We start from the raw sequence: 23,901 nt of genomic DNA on the forward strand, positions 1-23,901 counted from the left end.
CAATGTTGGTAAATGTGGGGTTATCCATTTTGGTAGTAATAACGACAAAATGGACTATTATTTAAATAGTTAAAAATTGCAGCATGCTGCTGTGCAGAGGGAACTGAGTATCCTTGTGCAAGAATCACAAAGAGTTGGTTTGCACATGCAGCAGGTAATTAAGAAGGCAAATGGAATTTTGTCCTTCATTGCTAGAGGGATGGAGTTTAAAAACAGTGAGGTTATGTTGCAGCTTTATAAGATGCTAGTGAGGTCACAGCTGGGTACTGTGTACAGTTTTGATCTCCTTACTTGAGAAAGAATAAACTGGTACTGGAGGGGGTGCAGAGGAGATTTAGCAGATTGATTCCAGAGTTGAGAGGGTTGGTTTATGAGTGGACTGGGCCTATACTCATTGGAATTCAGAAGAATGAGGGGATGTCTTTTGGAAACACATAGATTATGAAGGGAATAGATAAGATAGAAGCAGGGAAGTTGTTTCCGTTGGTGAGTGAAACCAGAACTAGGAGGCATAAACTCAAAATAAAGGGAAGCGGATTTAGGACTGAATTGAGGAGGAACTTCTTCACACAAAGGGTTGTGAATCTATGGAATTCCCTGCCCAGTGAAGTAATTGAAGCTACCTCATTGAATGTGTTTAAGGCAAGGATAGATAAATTTTTGATTAGTAAAGGAATTAAAGATTATGTGACCAGGCAGGTAATTAATCCATGAAAATATCAGCCGTGATCTTATTGAATGGCGGAGCAGGCTCGAGGGGCCAGATGGCCTGCAGAATAATTCCTTGAGTGAATAAACAATAAGCATTCTACTGCTTATGAACATAAGCATTTCACTGCTTATGAATGTCAGTGGAAATCAATGGGTTGAGGTATGTAATTTTTTTCAGATGTGTGCAACGCATCCATGCAATAACAAGTTCTTCACAGCGGTGCTTTTATTTTTCTTCTATTTAGTCGAGGAAGCATATTTGCCAATTTATTTTACGGATCTGCCTTTCACTGTTAAATCCTCCCTTCTTTACTTCTTTGCGGAAGATATGATTATTTTAATCAAATTTTGCTGTCACACAGTTCTCCAGTCCTTACACAAGAACTGCTCCTAGTTCTTATGTAAGGATGTATCTTTGTTAGATTGACTTTTTAATGTGAAATTGATCTTTTTATTTGAAGTATTGCCTGTTAATTCATATTTAGTTTAGATCAGTTCTGATTTATATTAAAGTAAAATTTACAAGAACTCTTGTTGATAATTTCTTCATTTGGGTTGTTTGGTAAATTTGGTTATTTTGGTTTATGATTTCCCCCACTTGGATTATTAAAAAAGTAAATTCCTGTAATTGGCAGGAAGGTAGTTATTTTTGTCATAAAACAGCAGTACTTTACAATTGCATTTAATCTTATCTCGTTTTATTCCCCCCAGTTTTTCACTGCAAGTGCTTGTGATTCAATATGAGTTAGCGGCTAATAGAGTTTTCTTGCTCAGATTTGTTGCCTATTGGAGCCTTCCAAAGGTGTCAACTTCCTTTCTATCCATGCTTAAATAATTGGCTCATCAGTCAGTTTTCTTAATGCTGCACAAATTAGAATGTAGAAAATTCTGAACATAAGAAATAGGAGAAATAGGAACTTAACACATGAAAATGTTCCATGTGTCTAAAAAGGTAAAAATATAAAAATTGATGACCTTGCATCACGTATTGATTTGAAAATTGAGCGTCCAATGCCAAATAATTGTTGGACTCATGATTAAAATAAAATGCTGTGAAAATTGGCCCTACGAGTTAAAGGAAGGGAGAATGTAATGTTTCAGTGAAATGCAACTTGGCTGCATCTACTATATGTTGTTTCGTTCTGTTTATCTTGTAGGGCAGCAGATGGCAGATTGTGTGAGTAAAGTTGAACTGAGTGTCTGCTGTGAGAACTTACTGGATAGAGATGTTACTTCCAAATCAGATCCACTGTGTGCGCTGCTTATGAATGTCAGTGGAAATCAATGGGTTGAGGTATGTAATTTTTTTCAGATGTTGCAACACATCCATGCAACAACAAGTTCATCATAGTGGTGCTTTTATTTTTCTTCTATTCAGTTAAGGAAGCATACTTTCTAATTTATTTTACTGATCTGCCTTCCACTATTATATCCTCCCTTCTTTACTTTCTCCTTTGTGGAAGATATGAGTATTTTAATTAAATTTTGCTGACCCACAGTTCTCCAGGTTAGTTAGTATTCAGCAGGGGTCTGCTTACATAATGAACACTACTAACAAGGCCCTTCGATTTTATTTTGGTAATCAATATTTTTTCAACTGAACTTACTTTCATGCGATATGATAGAAATCGATAGTAAAAGTCTGACAGTTATAATTCTGTAAAAAGTCTGACAACACCAGGTTTTAGTCCAACCGATTTATTTGATAGTAAACGCACAAGCTTGTCCGTTTACTATCAAATAAATCGGTTGGACTAAAACCTGGTGTTGTCAGACTTTTTACTGTGTTTACCCCAGTCCAACGCCGGCACATCCACATCATGACAGTTATAATTCTGACAGTAATGATGTGAATAGTGCTGTGAAACATTATGTATAAACTGCTTCTTCACACAATACCTTCACAATTTGGATTTATGAGAAGTGGACCATTTGATTTTTTTTTTGTAACCTGTCTTCGGAGCTGCACATGCATCTTTTGTGGCGGTGAGACCCATAATGCCAATTTGAGTGTTATTTTTCATTGGCATTTTTGTTGACATTGTGGCCCTGGGTTTATCAGCATATAAATAGTGCTTTTCAACCCATCTGAGTCTGGAGAAAAAAAAAGAGGGGAAACTAAATCAGAAACACTTGTGTAGTTTTTATTTAGATTTTTGTGAATTTTGCCACAGTAAGAACTTTCACAACACCAGGTTAAAGTCCAACAGGTTTAATTTGGTAACACAAGCTTTTGGAGCGCTGCTCCTTCATGAGATGAGTCAAGGAATGAAGGAGCAGCGCTCCGAAAGCTTGTGGTTCCAAATGAACCTGTTGGACTTTAACCTGGTGTTGTGAGATTTCTTACTGTGCCCGCCTCAGTCCAACACCAGCATCTCCACATCACGGCTTTGTGAATGTTACAATACTCTGTTTGTGTAGTCTGTGCCTGTTCCATTTTATTTAATGGTTTTGATATTAGCAGTTGAGAACTGCAGAATGACTCCTTGAGTGAACAAACAATTGCTGTAGTTTTTTGGGGTTTTCCTATAGGGGTGTAGATTTCACAAATTATGGTATAAAGTTGTAGAAAAATACTATTTATAGATGTGAGCACCTCATACAAAAGATGTTAAAGCCATGTTTTAGATTTGTCAGGATAATCTCAGGGATGGGAATCTTTTTGAGGAGGGACATGAAGCTATATCCAGTAGTGCAGAAAAGGCTGAGATGACATTTTGTGGAGTGTTTAACATTATTGAGGGCTTTGAGAAGATGAATAAGGAAATATTACTTCTCTCCCTTTATTTTGTTAGGTAATCATCAATTTAAAATGGCCACGAAGAGAGTGGTTAGGTGAATTTCTTCAGGAATTGGAGCACAAGATTCCTTACCACAAGGACTATTTGAGACAGAGACCATTTAAGTTTTTAAGGGGAAATTGGGGAAAAATACAAAGCAGTGGGATTAATTTTGGAATTCTCTAGCAAAAGACTGATGCAAACATGATGGGCCAAATAAGAACATAAGAAATAGGAGCAGGAGTAGGCCATCTGGCCCCTCGAGCCTGCCCCGCCATTCAATAAGATCATGGCTGATCTGTTGTGTCTCAGTTCCGCATCCCCGCCCTCTCCCCATAACCCTTAATCCCCTTGCCTATCAAAAACCCATCAACCCACGTCTTAAAAATATTTAGCGAGGTAGCCTCCACCACTTCAACGGGCAGAGAATTCCAGAGATTCACCACCCTTTGAGTGAAGAAGTTCCTCCTCAACTCCGTTCTAAACCGCCCCCCCTTTATCTTGAGGCTGTGCCCCCTAGTCCTACTGTCCTTTCTGAGCGGGAAGAGCCTCTCCACCTCTATCCTATCCATCCCATTCATCATCTTATATGTCTCAATGAGATCTCCCCTCTTTCTTCTAAACTCCAACGCGTACAAGCATGGTTTATTCAGCCTCTCCTCATAGTTCAACCCCCTCAACTCCGGTATCAGCCTAGTAAACCTCCTCTGCACTCCCTCCAAGGCCAAAATATCCTTGCGTAAGTGCTGCGCCCAAAACTGCACACAGTACTCCAGCTGCGGCCTCACCAGTGCCCTATACAGCTGCAGCAAGACCTCCCTACTTTTATATTCAATCCCCCTCGCTATGAAGGCCAGCATCCCATTTGCCTTCCTGACCACCTGCTGCACCTGCAGGCTGGGTTTTTGCGACTCGTGCACAAGGACCCCGAGGTCCCTCTGCACCGTCGCCTGCTGCAGTTTTTTGCCACGTAAGTAATAGTCCTTCCTACCATTATTCCTACCAAAGTGGACAACCTCACATTTGCCAACATTAAATTCCATTTGCCATTTCCTGGCCCATTCGCCCAGCCTATCTAGATCCTTCTGCAGACTCTCCACACCCTCCGCATAATTTGCCTTTCCACCAATCTTGGTGTCATCAGCAAGTTTCGACACCCTACACTCGGTTCCCTCCTCCAGATCATCTATATAAATGGTAAATAGCTGAGGCCCCAGCACCGATCCCTGGGGCACTCCACTAGTCACCAACCGCCAATCCGAATAGCACCCATTGACGCCCACTCTCTGCCCTGAAATGGCCTTCTTTCCTGCTGTAAACATGTAATGTGAATATTTCTGTCTTAGACAAGTTGTGTCAGCATTAAGGGTTCTTGTCTTCCTTGGATCTTTTATACTTTAGACTACTTCAGATCAGAATATTTATCCCACCAGACCGTAGTTCTGTTTAGGTATCATGTTGTTGTTTACTTTTCTAGAAGATTAACTAAATACTTCACACAAATAGGTCAGCCTCAAATCTATAGTTGGTGTCTGAAGACATTTGAAACAGTGTTTACAGAAGAATGTAAATAGAGCTGGGCGGTTTCTGCTTTGCAGCCAGATAACAATACATTTGGCTTTAAAACACTATTGGCATGAACTCTACTTGTTGATTCTTTCACTCCAGCAATTTTAATTCGGGGATTTTATTTTTGTAGATTGCTCGCACAGAGAGAGTTAATAACTGTCTCTCTCCAAAGTTTGCAAAGAAGTTTCTGATAGATTACTGCTTCGAGCAGGTTCAGAAACTGAAGTTTGGAATTTACGATATTGACAACGCAACCATTGATCTCAGTGATGATGACTTCCTGGGCGAGCTTGAATGCACTCTGGGACAGGTAAATGTGAATAAAAGTTTTTATTGTTCATTGTTACTGCTGAATAATACTTTGGGGATTTAATTTTAACAATGCCGAGTCAAGTAAATAATTTGCAAGCCTTAAATTACCTCTCTGCTATGAAACATTTGTTTCATGAGAAGAAAGAAGGTTTCACTAACCTTGAAGGGAACTAACCCCTTTTTAAATAAACAATAGGCACAATTTTGGCCTAGATTTTGAGAGGAAATTCAGTGGAGGCTTTAAAGTTACAAAGGATTTTGAGAAAATGAATTGGGAACAATTACTTCTCTCCTGTTTTGTCAGAGAGTGCTCACCAGTGCTCTCAAGGGACGCTGCCCACATCTGTGGTGCACCCTCCCCTTTCTTGACAAGTTAATCTGGTGCCAAGTTAAGGGGATTTCCAAGAGTAGAAAGGCAGTGTTGTCAGCAAGGGAGTTAAATGCGCTGAATGATTTCACATTTAATTTAAACTATAAAACATTGCCATAAGTGATCACAGCTTGAGATAAAAACTAAATATTCTAAACAAACTTTTGAAGAAAATAAGAAAAATGTACATGGAGTTTCTTTGCATTATAATGAAAGTTGACTTTCCACAAGTGTAAACTTAGTTGTTGGTTTAGTTTAGTTTGTTTATTGGTGTCACATGTAGGCTTACATTAACACTGCAATGAAGTTACTGTGAAAACCCCCTAGTCGTCACACTCCAGCGCCTCTCCGGGTACACTGAGGGAGAATTTAGAATGGCCAATGCACCTAACCAGCACATCTTTTAGACTGTGGGAGGAAACCGGAGCAGGTGGAGGAAACCCATAAAGACATGGGGAGAACATGCAGACTTTACTCAGACAGTGACCCAGGTAACTGGTGCTTTGAGGCAGCAGGGTTAGCCACTGTGCTGCTCTGGTGCTACAGAACTTGAGTGCTGAGAAAAAATGAATGCTGTCGAAGCTTTTCTCTTGCACTCATCAGCACAGCTACACAAGTTAAACCAACATTAAACAGAACAATAATTTAGATGGCTGATTGGTTGATAAATTGACTCTGATTAGTATGCATGGAGAATGAAGCAGAGGACAGTCAACTGTTAATTACCAAGCTTTTGTTTCGAATTCAAACCAGGCAGGTCGCCTATGATTGATAAGGCATTGCTCGGGGGAATGAACCAAGGAAGGCTGTTCTCCAAGCTTGCCTTGCACAATGCCTTAACCAATCTTAACTTCAAGTGTTTGCCTTATAAATTCCTACATCTACATTTATAATGGAAAATGCCTGGGCAAATTTGTCACATTGGAACTACTACTTCCTGTTTGTAGTAGAACTATAGTGTTTCCAGTAGTGGCGTAACAAAGTCACAGCACAAGGACTTCACATAGGCAGTTTTCACTATAAATATGGACATGGGAATCTGTATTGAAATAAACAAGCTGGGTGCATGTGGGAGTAAAATTTTTAAAATCGGTATTAAAATTCTGTTTTAATATTTTATTAACTTTGAATCCAAAACTTTTGATGAATAATACATTGTGCGGTAGCAGCCTAATAGCTAAAACCAGCTAACCATTTCTAACTTGCTAGTCTGGTTTCCTACTTTACAATGGATTTTGTAATTAAAAGCACATAATCTCTGTCTCTTGTCAATTATGTTTTTGTTTCCTGTTGCTTGTTTGTTTGATACCATTTATTTTCATGTGCGCTCTGCTTAGGTCTCAATAATACCACACATGAATAAATGGCATTGGAGTTGAGGTAGCATACTGCCCTTCAGAGTATACTATTAAATAATTCACAATAACCTATTGATATGTCCAGGTATAAGTATGAAGGAAGATTAGTATTTCTACTCACCGAATTATATATTTTGCCTGTGATTGTTTCTTCTATTGGAAACTGAGCGCCTATAGTTGGGTTGTTTTGACAGATTGTCTCCAGCAGAAGACTGACTAGACCTCTTGTTCTGAAAAATAAAAGACCAGCCGGAAAAGGAACCATCACGGTATAGACTTGAAATTTTTTTATTTATTGTTAGGTGTACACTTTGAATGCTGCCAGAAAGTAGTTTAATATTGCATCAACAACATTGACGTAGAAGACATAGCTGATCGTACAATTATATTTGTCTTAAATGCTTTCTGTTATTTTTCTTCCTTCTCTTTGCTAAAAGGAGTTGACTATGCTGGATTCCTCTAATACATTGCCCAGACAGTCATACTGTGCTTGCGATTAGACTCAGCGTGTCTACAGCATGACATGCATGCTTCAGAAGTGTGGGAGGGTGGTTCATTTTATATGCATAGGGAATTTTAACAAGTTCCCTCCTCTTGACTGATCAGGAGAGAGGACGTTGCAATGCAACTAAAATGGCTGCAAGTTTTTTAAAGGGATTATGGGGGAACACATAAGCTGAACTAGCAGGGGAAGCAATGGAAGATACTTCTACTGTGGTTGGAGCCTCCAGATTCTTGCATGCTTCATTGATGTATTTTTGGCTGAGATAAAAGACCAATGGCTCAATATTCAAGCAAAGTCAGCAAGACAGTCATAATAGAGGGAGAAAGCTCAGTACAACCCATCCAAAGCCGTGTATTGAAGAAAAAAGATCTAATGACCGCCATGAGGTGAGCCATGGTAATTGGGGGCATGGGTATCTGCGATCATCTTGAAACCATATTTGGAGCATGAAAGGCGAGTCGTCTTCTATCCTAAACTTGGAAAGATTATCATCAGAAAATATGGATGGAGGCACCACTAGGTGAAGTTAAATGTACCGGCAGGGAGACAGCTTTGTTACTGTCTCCTCTTAGCTAAGGAAAAGGTGGTCTATGATCAGAGTCAACAAGTAACCATAGGGAAAGAGAGCACTGACTGATCATGAGGACAAGACTCTGCAATTACTTAGTGACGCAACGGAGAAGACCGTGAGAAATGAGGCAAACTGCCACTCTCAGACTGGTAACGAGAATGGTTTTCAGTTCAGAGTGATTGCTGTGATCTACTTTCCAGGCAAGCAGTTTCAAATGTAGAATCTCCATTCATTGCTTGTAACCATTGTTTTTGTTTTCATGATGAGCATTTACCTTCCCTTAATATCTTTTGGAACATTCTCACCAAATCTGTGAATCAGAGTTAGAAGAGCAGTCTTACACCACCAGCTCTTCTGAAGGGACTGTTTCTCACCTTCACCATCATGGCACTTTGTGTACTCAAACACCAGCTCAGATGCACCCATTGTGGAGATAGTCCCTCCGATTATTGTTCACAATCACAGTAATGCACCAAGCATCAGTGAGCCAGACGATGGAGAGTGGAAGACGAGGAGGAATTGGGTTCTGACTGATGAGATGAGCCTAGCAGCCTAGATTTTCGGCGCTTGGTCTTCATGTGCAAAATGAACCAGGAGCACAGAGCTTGTGAAGGAATGCTGCCATGAATACACTAGAGGTAGTAGTTAACATGGAGTGGTCCACAACCCACGATTTGCATTTGTAATACAGTAAAAGAAGTTTGTGAAGCCATGGATTGTAATGCAGTTCAGATAGGATCTGTTGTGCAGGTAAAGGAAGAGGACTGCTGCCAAGGTGGCAACAGTTACTACTTCCATTGGTTTATTGTGAAACATTTTTCGCAAAATCCTAGTTTAGAGATTGCAAGACTTGATTTGGATCTCATTGAATCGTTTAATCCCCACAGTGTAGAAGGAGACCATTTGAGGCTGCACTAACAACAATCCCACCCAGGCCTTTCCCATCATCCCATGTATTTCTCCTGCTAATCCCTCTGACACTAAGAGACAACTTAGCATCACTAATCCACCTACCCCATACACCTTTTGGGATATGGGAGGAAACCGGAGCACACGGAGGAAACCCACGCAGACATGTGGAGAACATGCAGACTCTTCAGAGAGTAACTGGAGGCTGGAATTGAACCCGAGCCACTGGCACTGTGAGGCAGCAGTACTAACCACAGTGCCAACATGCTGCTCTATTCTGTTGGATTTATTCTTTCAATGATAATGAGCTGAAACAAAATGTTGGCTACATTTGGTAGATTGTAAAGTTTGCTATCTGAAGATGTCACTGGTTCTCTGGATATTAAATCAGCAAGTCCTGTCTTACAGCCCAAATTGTGTCTTATCCATGACCCTAGATTTATGCTAAGAATGATAATTATTATAAAAAGTTGTGACATTCACAGAGGCATAATCAAAAAAAGGTTATTGTTTTTCCCCACCACTGCATCATCAGGTGATGGAGCACCTGTTATTTATTTGTGCTCACAGTTCTCTCCCTCATCTGGGAGCTTTTGTGAACGACATGATTGCAGAACATTCATTCAGCCATTGGGAACCTCATCTGGTGGCATGAACCTATCAAGGTAGCTGTGAAAGAATTTATGATTATGTTCTGTGTTGTCACTGGACTGATTGCAAGGGTTGGATTGAATGCTAGGAATACCTCTCCTTTCCAAACAACCAATCCAAAGCAGTGATCTGCTCAATGATGCAAATCAAATTGATTTTTCCAGAGTACAAATGAATCATGGCAGTTTCCCAGAATACCACATGTTTATGTGCAAAATTATGTGATTGGTAGCACATAATGTTGATGGAACACTTGTATAAGTCTTCATGGTGTTATCAGTAGCACAATGTACACAGGGGACTATTGCTATCCTATGAAGTTAACTGCTTGCGTTCTTTGCTAGGGTCTACTTGAGAGGCCTGCCTGATGAAGAACATCTTGTAGCCACCTTAATACACTAATGCACAGTAGATAGACAGAAGTGTGTTAAGTCATCCAAATCTGCCTGGAAGGGCCTGGTGAAAAATGTCAGTGGTGTGGGTTACACAACAGTCACTAACATCACTGCTCCTCCTCATTCATTTGGGTTGTAAGTCTCCATCCAGCAACTGGCATTATTTGTTGGTTGCCTTGAGATAAATTGGTGTTCTAATATTGACTTTGTGAAAAGCCAGCTTATGACCTCCAAATTTAGCGTACCTTCTGGAGTGGGTGGAAATAACTCAGGTGATGACTTTTTCTATGATCTTTTCCTCACCACGCTCCCATCCTCTTCTCTCATGTTTTTGTCATTTCTTCTCTTAACATGGATGTTTCCCATGGGAGAAATCCACTGTTTTCCCTAAAATTCAATGAAATTTTTGTTGCAGTTGCTCATCTTCTGAAGTACTGGTGAACCAGCATACTGTGACTGCAGTATGCACTGTTTTCAAGATGAACTGCAGCAAGTTGGAGGGTTTCATTGACAGTATCTCTTGGACCTGCAACTTCCATCATTCAGAAGGACAAAGTCGGCAGGCGCACCTCCTAATTTCTGTTCCTAGTGACACAGCGTCCTGATTTGAACTTGTATCACTGTTCCTTCATTGTTGCCGGGTAGAACTACCTCCTTAACAGCACTGTAGCAGTACCTCCACCAGCACTAGCTTCTCAGGGCAAACAGGGATGGGTAATAAATGCTGGCCTATCCAGCAATACCTGTATCACAGAGTCACAGAATTATTATGGTGCAGACGGAGGCCATTTGACCAATCTTATCTGTAGTGTCTCTCCAAATGAGCATCATGATTTGGTGCCATTCCTCTGCCTTTCCTCTGTACCTCCTACCTAGTGATATATTAAACATGCTGCATTTATGCCCTGGATCCTCTAGGAAGCTGGAAGAAATTTTATACATTGATTAAAAGAAGTTAAATAACTTAAATACAAATTTCCTGTGTCATATGAATAAAGTTGCTATGTTCTTATAGAAATTTAAAGTATTGGAGATTAACAATATTTGCTGTACAATAGCAACCTGATTTATATAGTCCTGGTAACATGCAAATCATAGAAACCCTACAGTACAGAAAGAGGCCATTCGGCCATTGAGTCTGCATCGACCACAATCCCACCCAGGCCCTACTCCAATATCCCTACATATTTTACCTACTAATCTCCCTAACCTACGTATCTCAGGACTCTAAGGGGTAATTTAGCATGGCCAATTAACCTAACCCACACATCTTTGGATTGTGGGAAGAAACCAGAGCACCCGGAGGAAACCCACGCAGACACGGGGAGAATGTGCAAACTCCACGCAGACAGTGACCCAAGTCGGGAATCGAACCCGGGTCCCTGGAGCTGAGAGACAGCAGTGCTAACCACTGTGCCACCATGCCACCTGTTCTGCCATGCTGGTTGTATTGCAATATGATCCAGTACTCAATATCAAGGATATCTCTGACCTCATCGTTCTGAAACAAGCTGTTTCCTCTATGAGCGTAAAAATGGTTGTTGCGAATTTTGCTTATGATCTTTGGCCAATGCCTCTAGTTCAGATACTTGACGCGAGACTTATTTGATTGTCCTGTTTGTAATTGATTTCTGTTCTGTTCTTTATCTTCATGCTCAAGATTTTTGCAGAGGAGGTGAAAGATAACCGGGCGGTAAATTTTGAAGCACAGGCACGGAATCTGGATAAAAAGGTGGGTTTTGTGTATAAAACCTGAAAATACACAGCTGGCTCTATAACTGAAAAGAGGGAAAATTGGCCTGTGATTTTGGTAGAATCCCTTCAACAGCATTGACTGTTTTATTTCCAACAATTTCTCGTTCAGATTAACAGCATTATCAGTTTTGCCTTTTTATCTCTGAGTTTTATACCTTATCTAAGAGTATTATCTGTACAGTGATTGTTGTTCATGTTTGCTGTCTGATAATATTTGTTATTCCATTGTGTTACTCGCACTGGTGGTGATCAGGATTTCTTTGGAAAGTCGGACCCTTATTTAGAGTTCTACAAACTGACTGAGGATGGAAGATGGCAAATGGTGCATAGGACAGAGGTGAGGCCTAAAATTTGAAGAGCTGATGTTTACATGTTAGCTCTCATTTTTAATACACAGTTGTCTACTTTTCTTCCTTGTGCAAACTAGCTATCTCCATCCAACACCTTGATCCTTTTAAGTGCATAGCAATTAGAATGTTCTGTATTTATAAAAGCAAAATACAGCAGATGCTGGAATCTGAAACAAAAACAAAAAGGGGCAAAGTGGCAATGCCGAAGGGGCACCTTGGTACAGCCCACCAGGCATCGGGAAAGAAGATGGGTGGTGGGTCCCGGTGCCACTCCACATTTTGATGGTGACAAAAGGAGGGAGGCCAGCGAGTGGGGCTGGCCATTGGGTTGGCCTATTGGGGTGGTTGGGGCTTCCCAGGATGGGAGAGGAGATTGGGACTGCTGGGAGGTGGGGGGGGCTGCGGGGGTGTGCAAAGTCGGGACTGCTGGAGTGGGGGTAATCAAGGTGATCAAAAGTGTCATGTTAAGTAAGACAAGTTTCCCTCTGGGATTTGGCTTGCTCAGCAAATAACATCTGCTGTAGTTTTAACAAATGTGATGCTATTATTTCAGGTAAAATATATTCTTGTATCAGCAGTACACCAGATAACACTTCAATGTTTGTCAATCGGACATCACAAAACCAATGGAGGAAGCTGATTAAACACAGATAACAAGGGATTTGTTTAATTCAAAGCAACGTTTTTGTTATATTTTGTTACCTTATTTCCTACATCACATTTTAGGTGATAAAGAACAACCTGAATCCAAGTTGGAAACCCTTTAAAATCCCTTTGCGGTCTCTGTGCAGTGGTGACTTCGAGAGGTCTATCAAGGTACTTTACGTTATATTGAAAGTTTATTTAATAGTCACAAGTAAGGCTTACACCACACTGCAATGAAGTTACTGTGCAATTCCCCCAGTCGCCACAGACTAGCGCTGTTTGGGTCAGTGCACCTAACCAGCATGTCTTTCAGAATGTGGGAGGAAACCCACGCAGACGTGGGGAGAACGTGCAAACTCCACACAGACCCAAGACGGGAATCGAACCCGGGTCCCTGGCACTGAGGCAGCAGTGCTAACCATTGTGCTATCATGAAGAGGAACGAGTAAATTTCACATTTTCTTATGAATACTGATTTACCAAAAACAGTTGGGAAATATATAATATTTTGAATATCTTTCATAGTGATTAATTCGAAATCACATTAGCAAACTCATCTACCTGTATTGCCATCGGTATTCTTGTAAAGGACTGACCAGACTGAAAGATTGTATTCATTTGTGAATGAAGCAAATAAAGCAATACATTAGATACATTTTTGTCCTTGGTTAGATTTCTTTGCACTAGTAACTAGCAACAGATGGTTTCAAACATATGTGATGGGTAGTTTAGAAATGTTTAGGTGTCATGAGTTGAAGCGAGACGATTCATAAATAAAGACTATTCAGAAAGAAAACCTTTGTCAACTCCAACTGTTGGTATTAGTTCAATAAGTATGTCTTTTTTTTAATAAAACCATCAGTTCAGGCTAAATCAAAGTTTGGAGAATATTTTCATAGGCAGTATCCTTAACTGTTTGTCACATACTCACCGGTTGCTTGAATACATTCTTCCTGCCCGGAGGATGAACGGTTTACTTATATGCTGTCCTCATCCTATGACTTATTCAGTTTTCAAGAGCTCTCTCAATGAGGCACAAATGAGTTGAAATAAGATTTGAACGTATATTGGGCCTAATGAGTTAACAATGCTGGTGCATGTAAATAAGATAGTTGAGAGAGCTCAGGTTCCATGTGTTGATAACACTTCCAGAACATTTCTCAAAAAATCTGGGTCGTTAAATCATTATTTTATCCTTCAATCTTTATAATTTGGATTGCATTTTCAGAAGAATGTCTATCTGATCGTTTCTGATATTTCACAAGGATGATTTGGCAACAAGCCTGCTGAGACTTTTGTTGCAGATTTACAATGCATATTGTTTATTAGCAGTACTATGACAAGCAACAAAGGGGAGTAATGTACAGAGCAAAGTAGCATCAATCAGCAGCAAAAAGCTCATGAGTACTGCAGATTAAAATTTGAAATGTGTAAGTAGTAATTTTTCAGGTTACAACAAAATGTAATCTTTTTCAGGTGGATTGCTATGACTATGACAATGATGGATCACATGACCTAATTGGAATATTTGAGACTAATATGACCAAACTATTAAAAGCATCCTACAGCTCGCCGGTAGGTTTGACAGTAAATTATATAGAATGTACAGTGCAGAAAATAGGCCATTCACCTAACTATTCTAAACCGCACACAGGTCTCCTCCCATTCCATCTACCTCATTTATATCTTTCAGAATATCTTTCTATCCCTATTCTCTCATGTACCGATCTTGTTTCCTTTTGAAAGCACTAAGTTTTATTTATCTCAAACATGCAATCACAACTTTTGTATTCTAACCATTCTCTAAGTAAAGAAGTTTCTTCTTGTGAAGATTTATTAATAAGTGTCTTGTATTTATTGTTATTTTTGATCAGGTATAAATTGTAATATCTAATAATATTGATGGTCTAGTGGTATTATCAGTATATTATTAATCCAGAAACTCAGCTAATGTTCTGGGGACCTGGGTTCGAATCCTGCCACGGCAGATGGTGGAATTTGAATTCAATAAAAAATATCTGGAATTAAGAATCTACTGATGACCATGAAATCATTGTCAACTGTCGGAAAAACCCATCTGGTTCACTGATGTCCTTTAGGGAAGGAAATATGTTGTTCTTGCCTGGTCTGGCCTACATGTGACTCCAGAGCCACAGCAATGTGATTGACTCTCAGCCGGCCTCAGGTAACTAGAGAAGGGCAATAAGCGCTGGCGACCCATTAATTAATTAAAATTCTTCCTAGCTGCTTTCAAAACTATATCCCAAAGGAGTAATTCTCAGAGTTGGCACATTCCCTGAAGAGCTTTGCCCATCGTGATCACAAATTTGAACTTCAGGTGCACGATTCGCCTAATTATTTGACTAATAATGAATGAAAATCGTTTCTCCAAATTCCACAATTTTCGATTGCTGCCAAAAATTCTCACCGGGTACACAACATTTTCCGCACTTTTGGCTATTGTATCTTTTAATAGTATTTAAATTCTCAAATAATTTAAAATGTTGAGAACCTCTTTGAGGTCTGTTTGACTTTCTAGTGTTATATCTGATAGCTCTCACAGCACTTGGCATATATCAAAATGTACTTTGTTTAAAGTTGTCACAGGCTGGCTAATTCTTTTGGTCATATTGAGTGTTCCTATCCTGATCTAATTCCCCTTACTTGGCTCAGCATCATTTTATTTGATAATGCTGCTGTGTGGCACCTTGGGATGTTTTAAAGGCTCAATATAAATGCAATTTGTTGGTGCGATAAAACAGTGGCTTTTTACTACACCAAGTTTAACTACGTAACTCAGAAAAATGCTACCTTCTTGTAAAATTCCATTTTAGGCAGGTTGAAGAGCAGAAGACATAATGATGCATTCAGTGAAGCATGTAAATAATAGTGATTTTTCTGAGTGCTTGCCTATGATGATGTGGCCAGCTGCTACAAATACATATTGTAGATTTTATAGGTGAGAACTAAGATAACTTGACCCTGTGATGTGCTGCTTGTTTCTGTACAATCTAGTGTTTTAGTAATTTCATAGAAACATAGAAACTGGAAGCAGGAGGAGGCCATTTGGTCCTTCGCGCCTGCCCCCCCATATCCCTTGATCCCTTTAACCCAAAGTGCTATATCTAATTTCTTCTTAAAATCAGACAGCGTTTTGGCCTCAACTGCATTCTGTGGTAGTGAATTCCACACGTTTTCCATTCTCTGGGTGAAGAAATTTCTCCTCACCCCTTATCCTCAGACAATAACTCCTAGTTCTAGACTCTCCCACCATTGGGAACATTCTTTCTGAATCTATCCTGTGTAACCCTGTTAGAATTTAATAATTTTCTATTGAGATCCTCTCTCACTCTTCTTAACTCCAGTGAGTATATTCGTAACTGACTTAGTCTCTCCTCATATGACAGACCTGCCATCCCAGGAATCAGCCTGGTAAACCTTCGCTGTACTCTGTCCAAAGCAAGGACATCCTTCCTCAGATATGGACACCAAAATTGCATACAATACTCCAGATGTAGTCTCACTAATGCCTTATACAATTGCAGCAAAACATCCCTATCCCTATACTCAAATCCTCTTGCTATGAAGGCTGACATTTGCCTTCTATACTGTTTGCGGTACCTCCACGCTTATTTTCAACGACTGATGCACAACGACTCCAAGATCTTGTTGAGATCGTTGTTTAAGAAGGGTGCCAGGCAAAAGGCGGGGAATTACAGGCCGGTTAGTTTAACGTCTGTGGTAGGTAAAATGTTAGAATCCGTCATTAAGGAGGAAATTGCGAGGCATCTTGAAGGGAATTGCTTGATAGGGCAGACGCAACACGGTTTCATTAAAGGGAAGTCGTGTCTGACAAATTTACTGGAGTTCTATGAGGATGTGTCTAGGGCGGTGGATAGAGGAGAGCCGGTGGATGTGGTCTTTCTGGATTTTCAGAAGGCGTTTGATAAGGTACCTCACAAGAGGTTACTGCAGAAGGTCAGAGGACATGGAGTTGGGGGTAGGGTGTTAGCGTGGATAGAGGATTGGTTGTCAAATAGGAGGCAGAGAGTGGGGGTCAATGGGTGCTATTCGGATTGGCGGTTGGTGACTAGTGGGGTGCCCCAGGGGTCGGTGCTGGGGCCTCAGCTATTTACCATTTATATAGATGATCTGGAGGAGGGAACCGAGTGTAGGGTGTCGAAATTTGCTGATGACACCAAGATTGGGGGAAAGGCAAATTGTGCGGAGGGTGTGGAGAGTCTGCAGAAGGATCTAGATAGGCTGGGCGAATGGGCCAGGAAATGGCAAATGGAATTTAATGTTGGCAAGTGTGAGGTGGTCCACTTTGGTAGGAAGAATGGTAGGAAGGACTATTACTTACGTGGCGAAAAACTGCAGCAGGCGACGGTGCAGAGGGACCTCGGGGTCCTTGTGCATGAGTCGCAAAAACCCAGCGTGCAGGTGCAGCAGGTGGTCAGGAAGGCGAATGGGATGCTGGCCTTCATAGCGAGGGGGATTGAATATAAAAGTAGGGAGGTCTTGCTGCAGCTGTATAGGGCATTGGTGAGGCCGCAGCTGGAGTACTGTGTGCAGTTTTGGGCGCCGCACCTGCGCAAGGATATTTTGGCCTTGGAGGGAGTGCAGAGGAGGTTTACTAGGCTGATACCGGAGTTGAGGGGGTTGAGCTATGAGGAGAGGCTGAATAAACTAGGCTTGTACTCGTTAGAGTTTAGAAGAATGAGGGGAGATCTCATTGAGACGTATAAGATGATGAATGGGATGGATAGGATAGAGGTGGAAAGACTCTTCCCGCTCAAAAAAGACAGTAGGACTAGGGGGCACAGCCTCAAGATAAAGGGGGGGCGGTTCAGAACGGAGTTGAGGAGGAACTTCTTCACTCAAAGGGTGGTGAATCTCTGGAATTCTCTGCCCGTTGAAGTGGTGGAGGCTGCCTCGCTAAATATTTTTAAGAAGCGGGTTGATGGGTTTTTGATAAGAGAAGGGATTAAGGGTTATGGGGAGAGGGCGGGAAAGTGGAACTGAGCCACGACAGATCAGCCATGATCTTATTGAATGGCGGGGCAGGCTCGAAGGGCCAGATGGCCTACTTCTGCTCCTATTTCTTATGTTCTTATGTTCTTATGAGTATCCATCTCTCTTAATTTACACCCATTCAAGTAATCCATCTTCCTTTTTAGTGCTACCAAAGTGGATAACCTCACGTTTATCCACATTATACAGCATCTGCCATGCACATACCCACACAGTAAGAAGCCTGACAACACCAGGTTTAAGTCCAACCAGTTTATTTGATAGTAATCCCACAAGCTACCCACAGACTCAGCCTGTCCAAATCACGCTGAATCATGTCTGCATCCTCCTCACAGCTCACCCTCCCACCAAACTTTGTATCATCTGCAAATTTGAAGATAGTACATTCAGTTCCCTCTTCCAAATCATTAGTATATAATGTGAACAGTTGGGGTCTGAACACAGATGACTGCAGAACCCCATTAGTCCCTGACTGCCATTCAGAAAAAGACCCATTTATGCCAACTCTTTGCTTCCTATCTGTTAACCAACTTTCTATCCATCTCAAGGTATTACCTGCAATCCCATGTGCTTAGGATAGTTCCATGTTATTAAAGCTGCTCATGACATCTTATGTTACTGAGGATATATTTAAGTGTGGCAATTAGTTCTGCAGATTTCACAGAAGAAGTCTGCACCAGAATTTTGACTACACGTTTTCACACCTCTATTTTTAGCCATTGATGAATTAGTTACCTAGTGTATGAATGGAGTTATTTCATGAAGGAGAGTAAACTTTGTGATTCATGTAATGGGACACCCAGATCCCTTAGAATTCTGCAATTTCTCACCATTTAGATAATCTTTTTTGATTCTTCCTGTCAAAATGGACAATTTGACATTTTCCCACATAGTCATAGAGGTTTACAACATGGAACCAGACCCTTTGGCCCGACTTGTCCGTGCCGCCCTTTTTTAAAACCCCTAAACTAATCCCAATTGCCCGCATTTGGCCCACATCCCTCTATACCCATCGTACCCATGTAACTATCTAAGTGCCTTTTAAAAGACAAAATTGTACCTGCGTCTACTACTAGTTCTGGCAGCCTGTTCCAGACACTCACCACCCTCTGCATGAAAAAATTGCCCCTCTGGACACTTTTGTATCTCTCCCCTCTCACCTTAAACCCATGCCCTCTAGTTTTAGACTCCCTTACCTTTGGGAAACGATATTGACTACCTAGCTGATCTGTGCCCCTTGTTATTTTATGGACCTCTATAAGATCACCCCTCAGCTCCTACGCTCCAGAGAAAAAAGTCCCAGTCTATTCATCCTCTCCTTATGACTCAATCCATCAAGTCCCAGTAGCATTCTAGTCAATCTTTTCTGCACTCTTTCTAGTTTAATAATATCCTTTCTATAATAGGTTGACCAGAATTGCACACAGTATTCCAAGTGTGGCCTTACCAAACCCTAACCCTTGAACAACTTCAAGACATTCCAACTCCTGAATTCAATGTTCTGACTGATGAAACCAAGCATGCTGAATGCCTTCTTCACCATTCTGTCCACCTGTGACTCCACTTTCAAGGAGCTATGAACATGTACCCCTAGATCTCTTTGTTTTGTAACTCTCCCCAACATCCTACCATAAACTGAGTAAGTCCTGCCCTGGTTCAATTTACCAAAATGCATTACCTCGCATTTGTCTAAATTAAACTCCATCTGCCATTCGTCAGCCCACTGGCCCAATTGATCAAGATCCCGTTGCAATTGGAGATAACTTTCTTCACTGTCCACTATGCCACCAATCTTGGAGTCATCTGCAAACTTACTAATCATGCCTCCTATATTCTCATCCAAATCATTAATATAAATGACAAATAACAGTAGACTCAGCACTGATCCCTGAGACACACTGCTGGTCACAGGCTTCCAGTTTGAAAAACAACCCTCTGCAACCACCCTCTGGCTTCTGTCAAGAAGTAATTTTGTATTTATTTAGATACCTCACCCTGGATCCCATGACATTTAACTTCATGCAACAACCTATGATGCGGTACCTTGTCAAAGGTCTTGCAAAAGTCCATGTTGACAACATCAACTGCACTGCCCTCATCTACCTTCTTGATTATCCTTTCAAAAAACTCAATCAAACTTGTGAGACATGATTTTCCACTCACAAAGTCATGCTGACTGTCCCTAATCAGTCCTAGCCTGTAGATCCTGTAAATGCCTGTAGATCCTGTCTCTCAAAATACCTTCCAACAACTTACCCACTACAGATGTGAGACTCACTGGCCTGTAGTTCCCAGGCTTTTCCCTGCAGTCGTTTTTAAACAAAGGCACAACGTTTGCCACTGTCCAATCTTCAGGCACTTCACCCGTGACTACCGATGATTCAAATATCTCGACCAGGGGACTCTCTAGCTTCCCACAATGTCCTGGGATACACTTCATCAGGTCCTGGGGATTTATCTACCTTGATGCGCTTTAAGACTTCCAGCACCATCTCTTCTGTAATATGTACACTCCTCAATACATCACTATTTATTTCCCCAAATTCCCTAACGTCCATGCTTTACTCAACAGTAAATACTGATGAAAAATATTCATTTAGGATCTCGCCCATCTCTTGTAGATCCGCACATAGATGCCCTTGTTGATCCTTAAGAGGCCCTACTCTCTCCCTTGATACTCTTTTGCCCTTTATGTATTTGTAGAAGCTCTTTGGATTCTCCTTTGCCTTATCTGCCAAAACAATCTCATGTCCTCATTTTCCTCCATTTGCCAGATCTTTGCCCACTCATTAAACCAGTCTATATCCTTTTGTAGCTGCCTTAGTCAACTTACTTTCCTACCTATCTTTGTGTCCTCTGCAGATTTGTTGACCATCCCTTTTTAATACCTTCGCCCAGATCTTTTACATCTCTTTTCTCCACCAATCATATGCAGGCCTGATTTTATTTGCTCTACCTTTGGAAACTAAAGACTCGTTCACCAAGACCCTGAGTTTTGGAATTTCTCTTTCTTCAAATCTCTACTGTATAACCCCTCTCTCCTTCTGCAGGGCATTTGTTGACATCTATCCGTCCAAGCTTTTGATCATCTTTCAAATACATCTTTATATAACAGGTGACAAATTTTGTTTGATAGCTCTGTTAGGAAGCACCTTGAGAGGCTAAGCTGAAGGTGCTACGTAAATGCAGGTAGTTATTGTAGTATGTGTGTGGAGTGAGGAGAAAGGAAAGAAATTTTGGGGAAAATGGTTAATATAATATTACAGCATTCCTCTTTTGAAATTTTTTTTTGCTTCTCATTTCTAGCAGAGCGTTGTGAGGTAATACCCTGACTAAGGTTACATCGGCTGTTTGCAGTAATCTATTGACACTGTCCTTGGTTTTATAATTTAGTTGGTGATTTTAATGAATTATTTTAATTTTTTATGATCTTATGATATGTAATCATAATGCCCATGGGATTTCTCTGGCAGGCAGAGTTTGAATGTATTAACCCAAAGAAGAAACAGAAAAAGAAAAGCTACAAGAACTCAGGAATAGTGAGCTTTAAATTATGCCAGGTAAGAAATGTTAGTCCTTATTTAGTTACTGAGGTGTTTAATCCTGATTGCTGCTGTGATTGTTTTAATGTACTGCTATTATTTTGTTTTGTTCTCATTCCTTTCTTTTGGCTTTATTAAGTCTCACTTTCTTACTCCCAGTCTTTTCTTTTCTCGCACTCCATCCTGCCACAACAATTACCCTCAGTTTTGTGCCTGAAACCACTGCTGCTACTTAGTTTTCATCCAAGTGGTGTCCTTCAGCCCCAGCAGCTCTGTTTCAGGCTCCAAGGACTGCAGCTGCATCATTGTCAATTTTGCAGCATTTGAGTCAGCAGCTTGGTTTTTATGCAGACAGTCTGTTTGCTACCTGTTTATTTGGCAAAGACGTTTATGTACATAATGGTGCTTTAAAAAGTAAGCTGCTGTTTTCCCAGCGGAGTACTGGAAAACAGTGAAGCAGGTGCCAGAGGCTGATTGGGAGGGTTAACTGTAACATATGAGGAAGGTGGCAGAGGGGATAGGAGGAGGCATTGGGTTGGTGAGAAAGATGGATGAAGAGAGATGGAATAGGGGAAATGCTGGCCAAAGGAGAGGATGGCAAGAAAAAAAATGAAAAGGAAGAAGGAGAGAAAAACATATAGGAAAAAATTGGAAGTTTGAAATTTGGGAATTTTTGGAGATGTGGGTATGAGGACTAGTTGTGAACATAAGAACATAAGAAATAGGAGCAGGAGTAGGCCATCCAGCCCTTCGAGCCTGCCCCGCCATTCAATAAGATCATGGCTGATCTGTCGCTGCTCAGTTCCACTTTCCCGCCCTCTCCCCATAACCCTTAATCCCCTCTCCTATCAAAAACCCATCAACCCGCGTCTTAAAAATATTTAGCGAGGCAGCCTCCACCACTTCAACGGGCAGAGAATTCCAGAGATTCACCACCCTTTGAGTGAAGAAGTTCCTTCTCAACTCCGTTCTAAACCGCCTCCCCTTTATCTTGAGGCTGTGCCCCCTAGTCCTACTGTCTTTTTTGAGCGGGAAGAGTCTTTCCACCTCTACCCTATCCATCCCATTCATCATCTTATACGTCTCAATGAGATCTCCCCTCATTCTTCTAAACTCTAACGAGTACAAGCCTAGTTTATTCAGCCTCTCCTCATAGCTCAACCCCCTCAACTCCGGTATCAGCCTAGTAAACCTCCTCTGCACTCCCTCCAAGGCCAAAATATCAAAGTGGTAGGGATATTGGGACATCAGAATCTTTTGGTGAAATGCAGATAAACACTATCTGCCATTTTTTTTGTAGTATAAAGGTCTGGTAGATAGATGGTTAATGTGGGACTGAGTACAGTACCGCCCACACGGTGATGGAAGAAGGCACATGATCCAGACCCAGGGGTCAATGCGATGTTGAGCAGAGACGCAGGTAGACCTAAGCCTGAAGATAGTTCCTAGCTTGTACCCTTCACTGTACATGTGTAAATAGTTATAGTTGTTAATAAAGACTTATTGTTAACCTGAGACAGACTACGGGCACTTCTTTTATGATGCACTGATCTGATACAAACACCCCACAACAGTGGCAGCAAGGGACTAAAATCACAGAACCTCGTTAGAATGTAGAAATAAACTGAAATGCTAGAAAACTGAAAAAAATCAACAAAGCATTCTGATCTAAAAGAAGCTGCAGAAGAAAAATCTCCAGAAAAAACTCCAGAGAAAGGTTTGGAAGCCAAAGGCAGAATTTAAAACTTACTGCAGCAGCAGATTCTGTTGATTCTCCGATTGAAGTCCAGCTTCAAAGTGCAGAGTTGACAATGTCTGGAAGAGTGAGCTAAACCAAAAGGAGAACAGGTTATTCTAGTCTGAGTATAATACAATGAGAAAAGATTAATTAATGTGGAATCTTCCCTTGGGGAAAAGCAGCCATAATATGATAGAATTCTTCATATAAGAGAACAACAAACAAAGAGAGCAAAGAACAGCCCTTCAGCTCTCCAAGCCTGCGCCGATCATGTTGTCCTGTCTAGACCGATTGTCTGTAGCCCTCTATTCCCTGTCTGTTCATATGTCTATCCAGATAAGTCTCAAATGTCGCTAACATATCTGCCTCAACCACCTCACTTAGTAGTGCATTCCAGGCCACCACCACGCTCTGTGTAAAACAAAACTTCCCCTGCACGTGGAGAGCGAAAACGGAGAGTGAAGTAGTTGAATCCGAACCTAGGATCCTGAAGTCTTAGTAAAAGGAACAATGTGAGGTATTTGCATGTCTTCCCCGTGTCTGTGTGGGTTTCTCCTTCCTTCCACATTTCAAATATGTGCAGGTTAGGTTGATTGGCCACGTTAAATTGCTCTGTAGTGTCCCATGGGGATTAGTGGGGTAAATATGTAGGGTTATGGGGTAAGCCTGGGTAAGAGTCAGTGCAGGCCTGATGGGCCAGATGACA

At 41.0% G+C, this 23,901-nt stretch overlaps 1 protein-coding gene across 4 annotated transcripts in view; it reads left to right on the forward strand.

Annotated features, from left to right (window-relative positions):
- Nucleotides 1–23,901, forward strand: part of LOC145346723 (copine-3-like) — a 53,019-nt gene that overhangs the window by 16,168 nt on the left and 12,950 nt on the right. For all 4 annotated transcript variants that reach the window (XM_080194367.1, XM_080194368.1, XM_080194366.1 and 1 more), the window contains 8 exons: nucleotides 1,869–2,005; nucleotides 5,191–5,370; nucleotides 7,295–7,369; nucleotides 11,792–11,863; nucleotides 12,140–12,223; nucleotides 12,963–13,052; nucleotides 14,358–14,456; nucleotides 21,389–21,475. In XM_080194367.1, the coding sequence (XP_080050493.1) occupies nucleotides 1,877–2,005; nucleotides 5,191–5,370; nucleotides 7,295–7,369; nucleotides 11,792–11,863; nucleotides 12,140–12,223; nucleotides 12,963–13,052; nucleotides 14,358–14,456; nucleotides 21,389–21,475 (816 nt within the window). In that variant the 5' untranslated portion in view covers nucleotides 1,869–1,876. The remainder of the gene's footprint in view (nucleotides 1–1,868; nucleotides 2,006–5,190; nucleotides 5,371–7,294; nucleotides 7,370–11,791; nucleotides 11,864–12,139; nucleotides 12,224–12,962; nucleotides 13,053–14,357; nucleotides 14,457–21,388; nucleotides 21,476–23,901) is intronic.

The sequence above is a fragment of the Carcharhinus amblyrhynchos genome, chromosome 8 (genome assembly GCF_965287045.1).
Source record: "Carcharhinus amblyrhynchos chromosome 8, sCarAmb.v2.hapA, whole genome shotgun sequence".
Taxonomy (NCBI): Eukaryota; Metazoa; Chordata; class Chondrichthyes; order Carcharhiniformes; family Carcharhinidae; genus Carcharhinus; species Carcharhinus amblyrhynchos.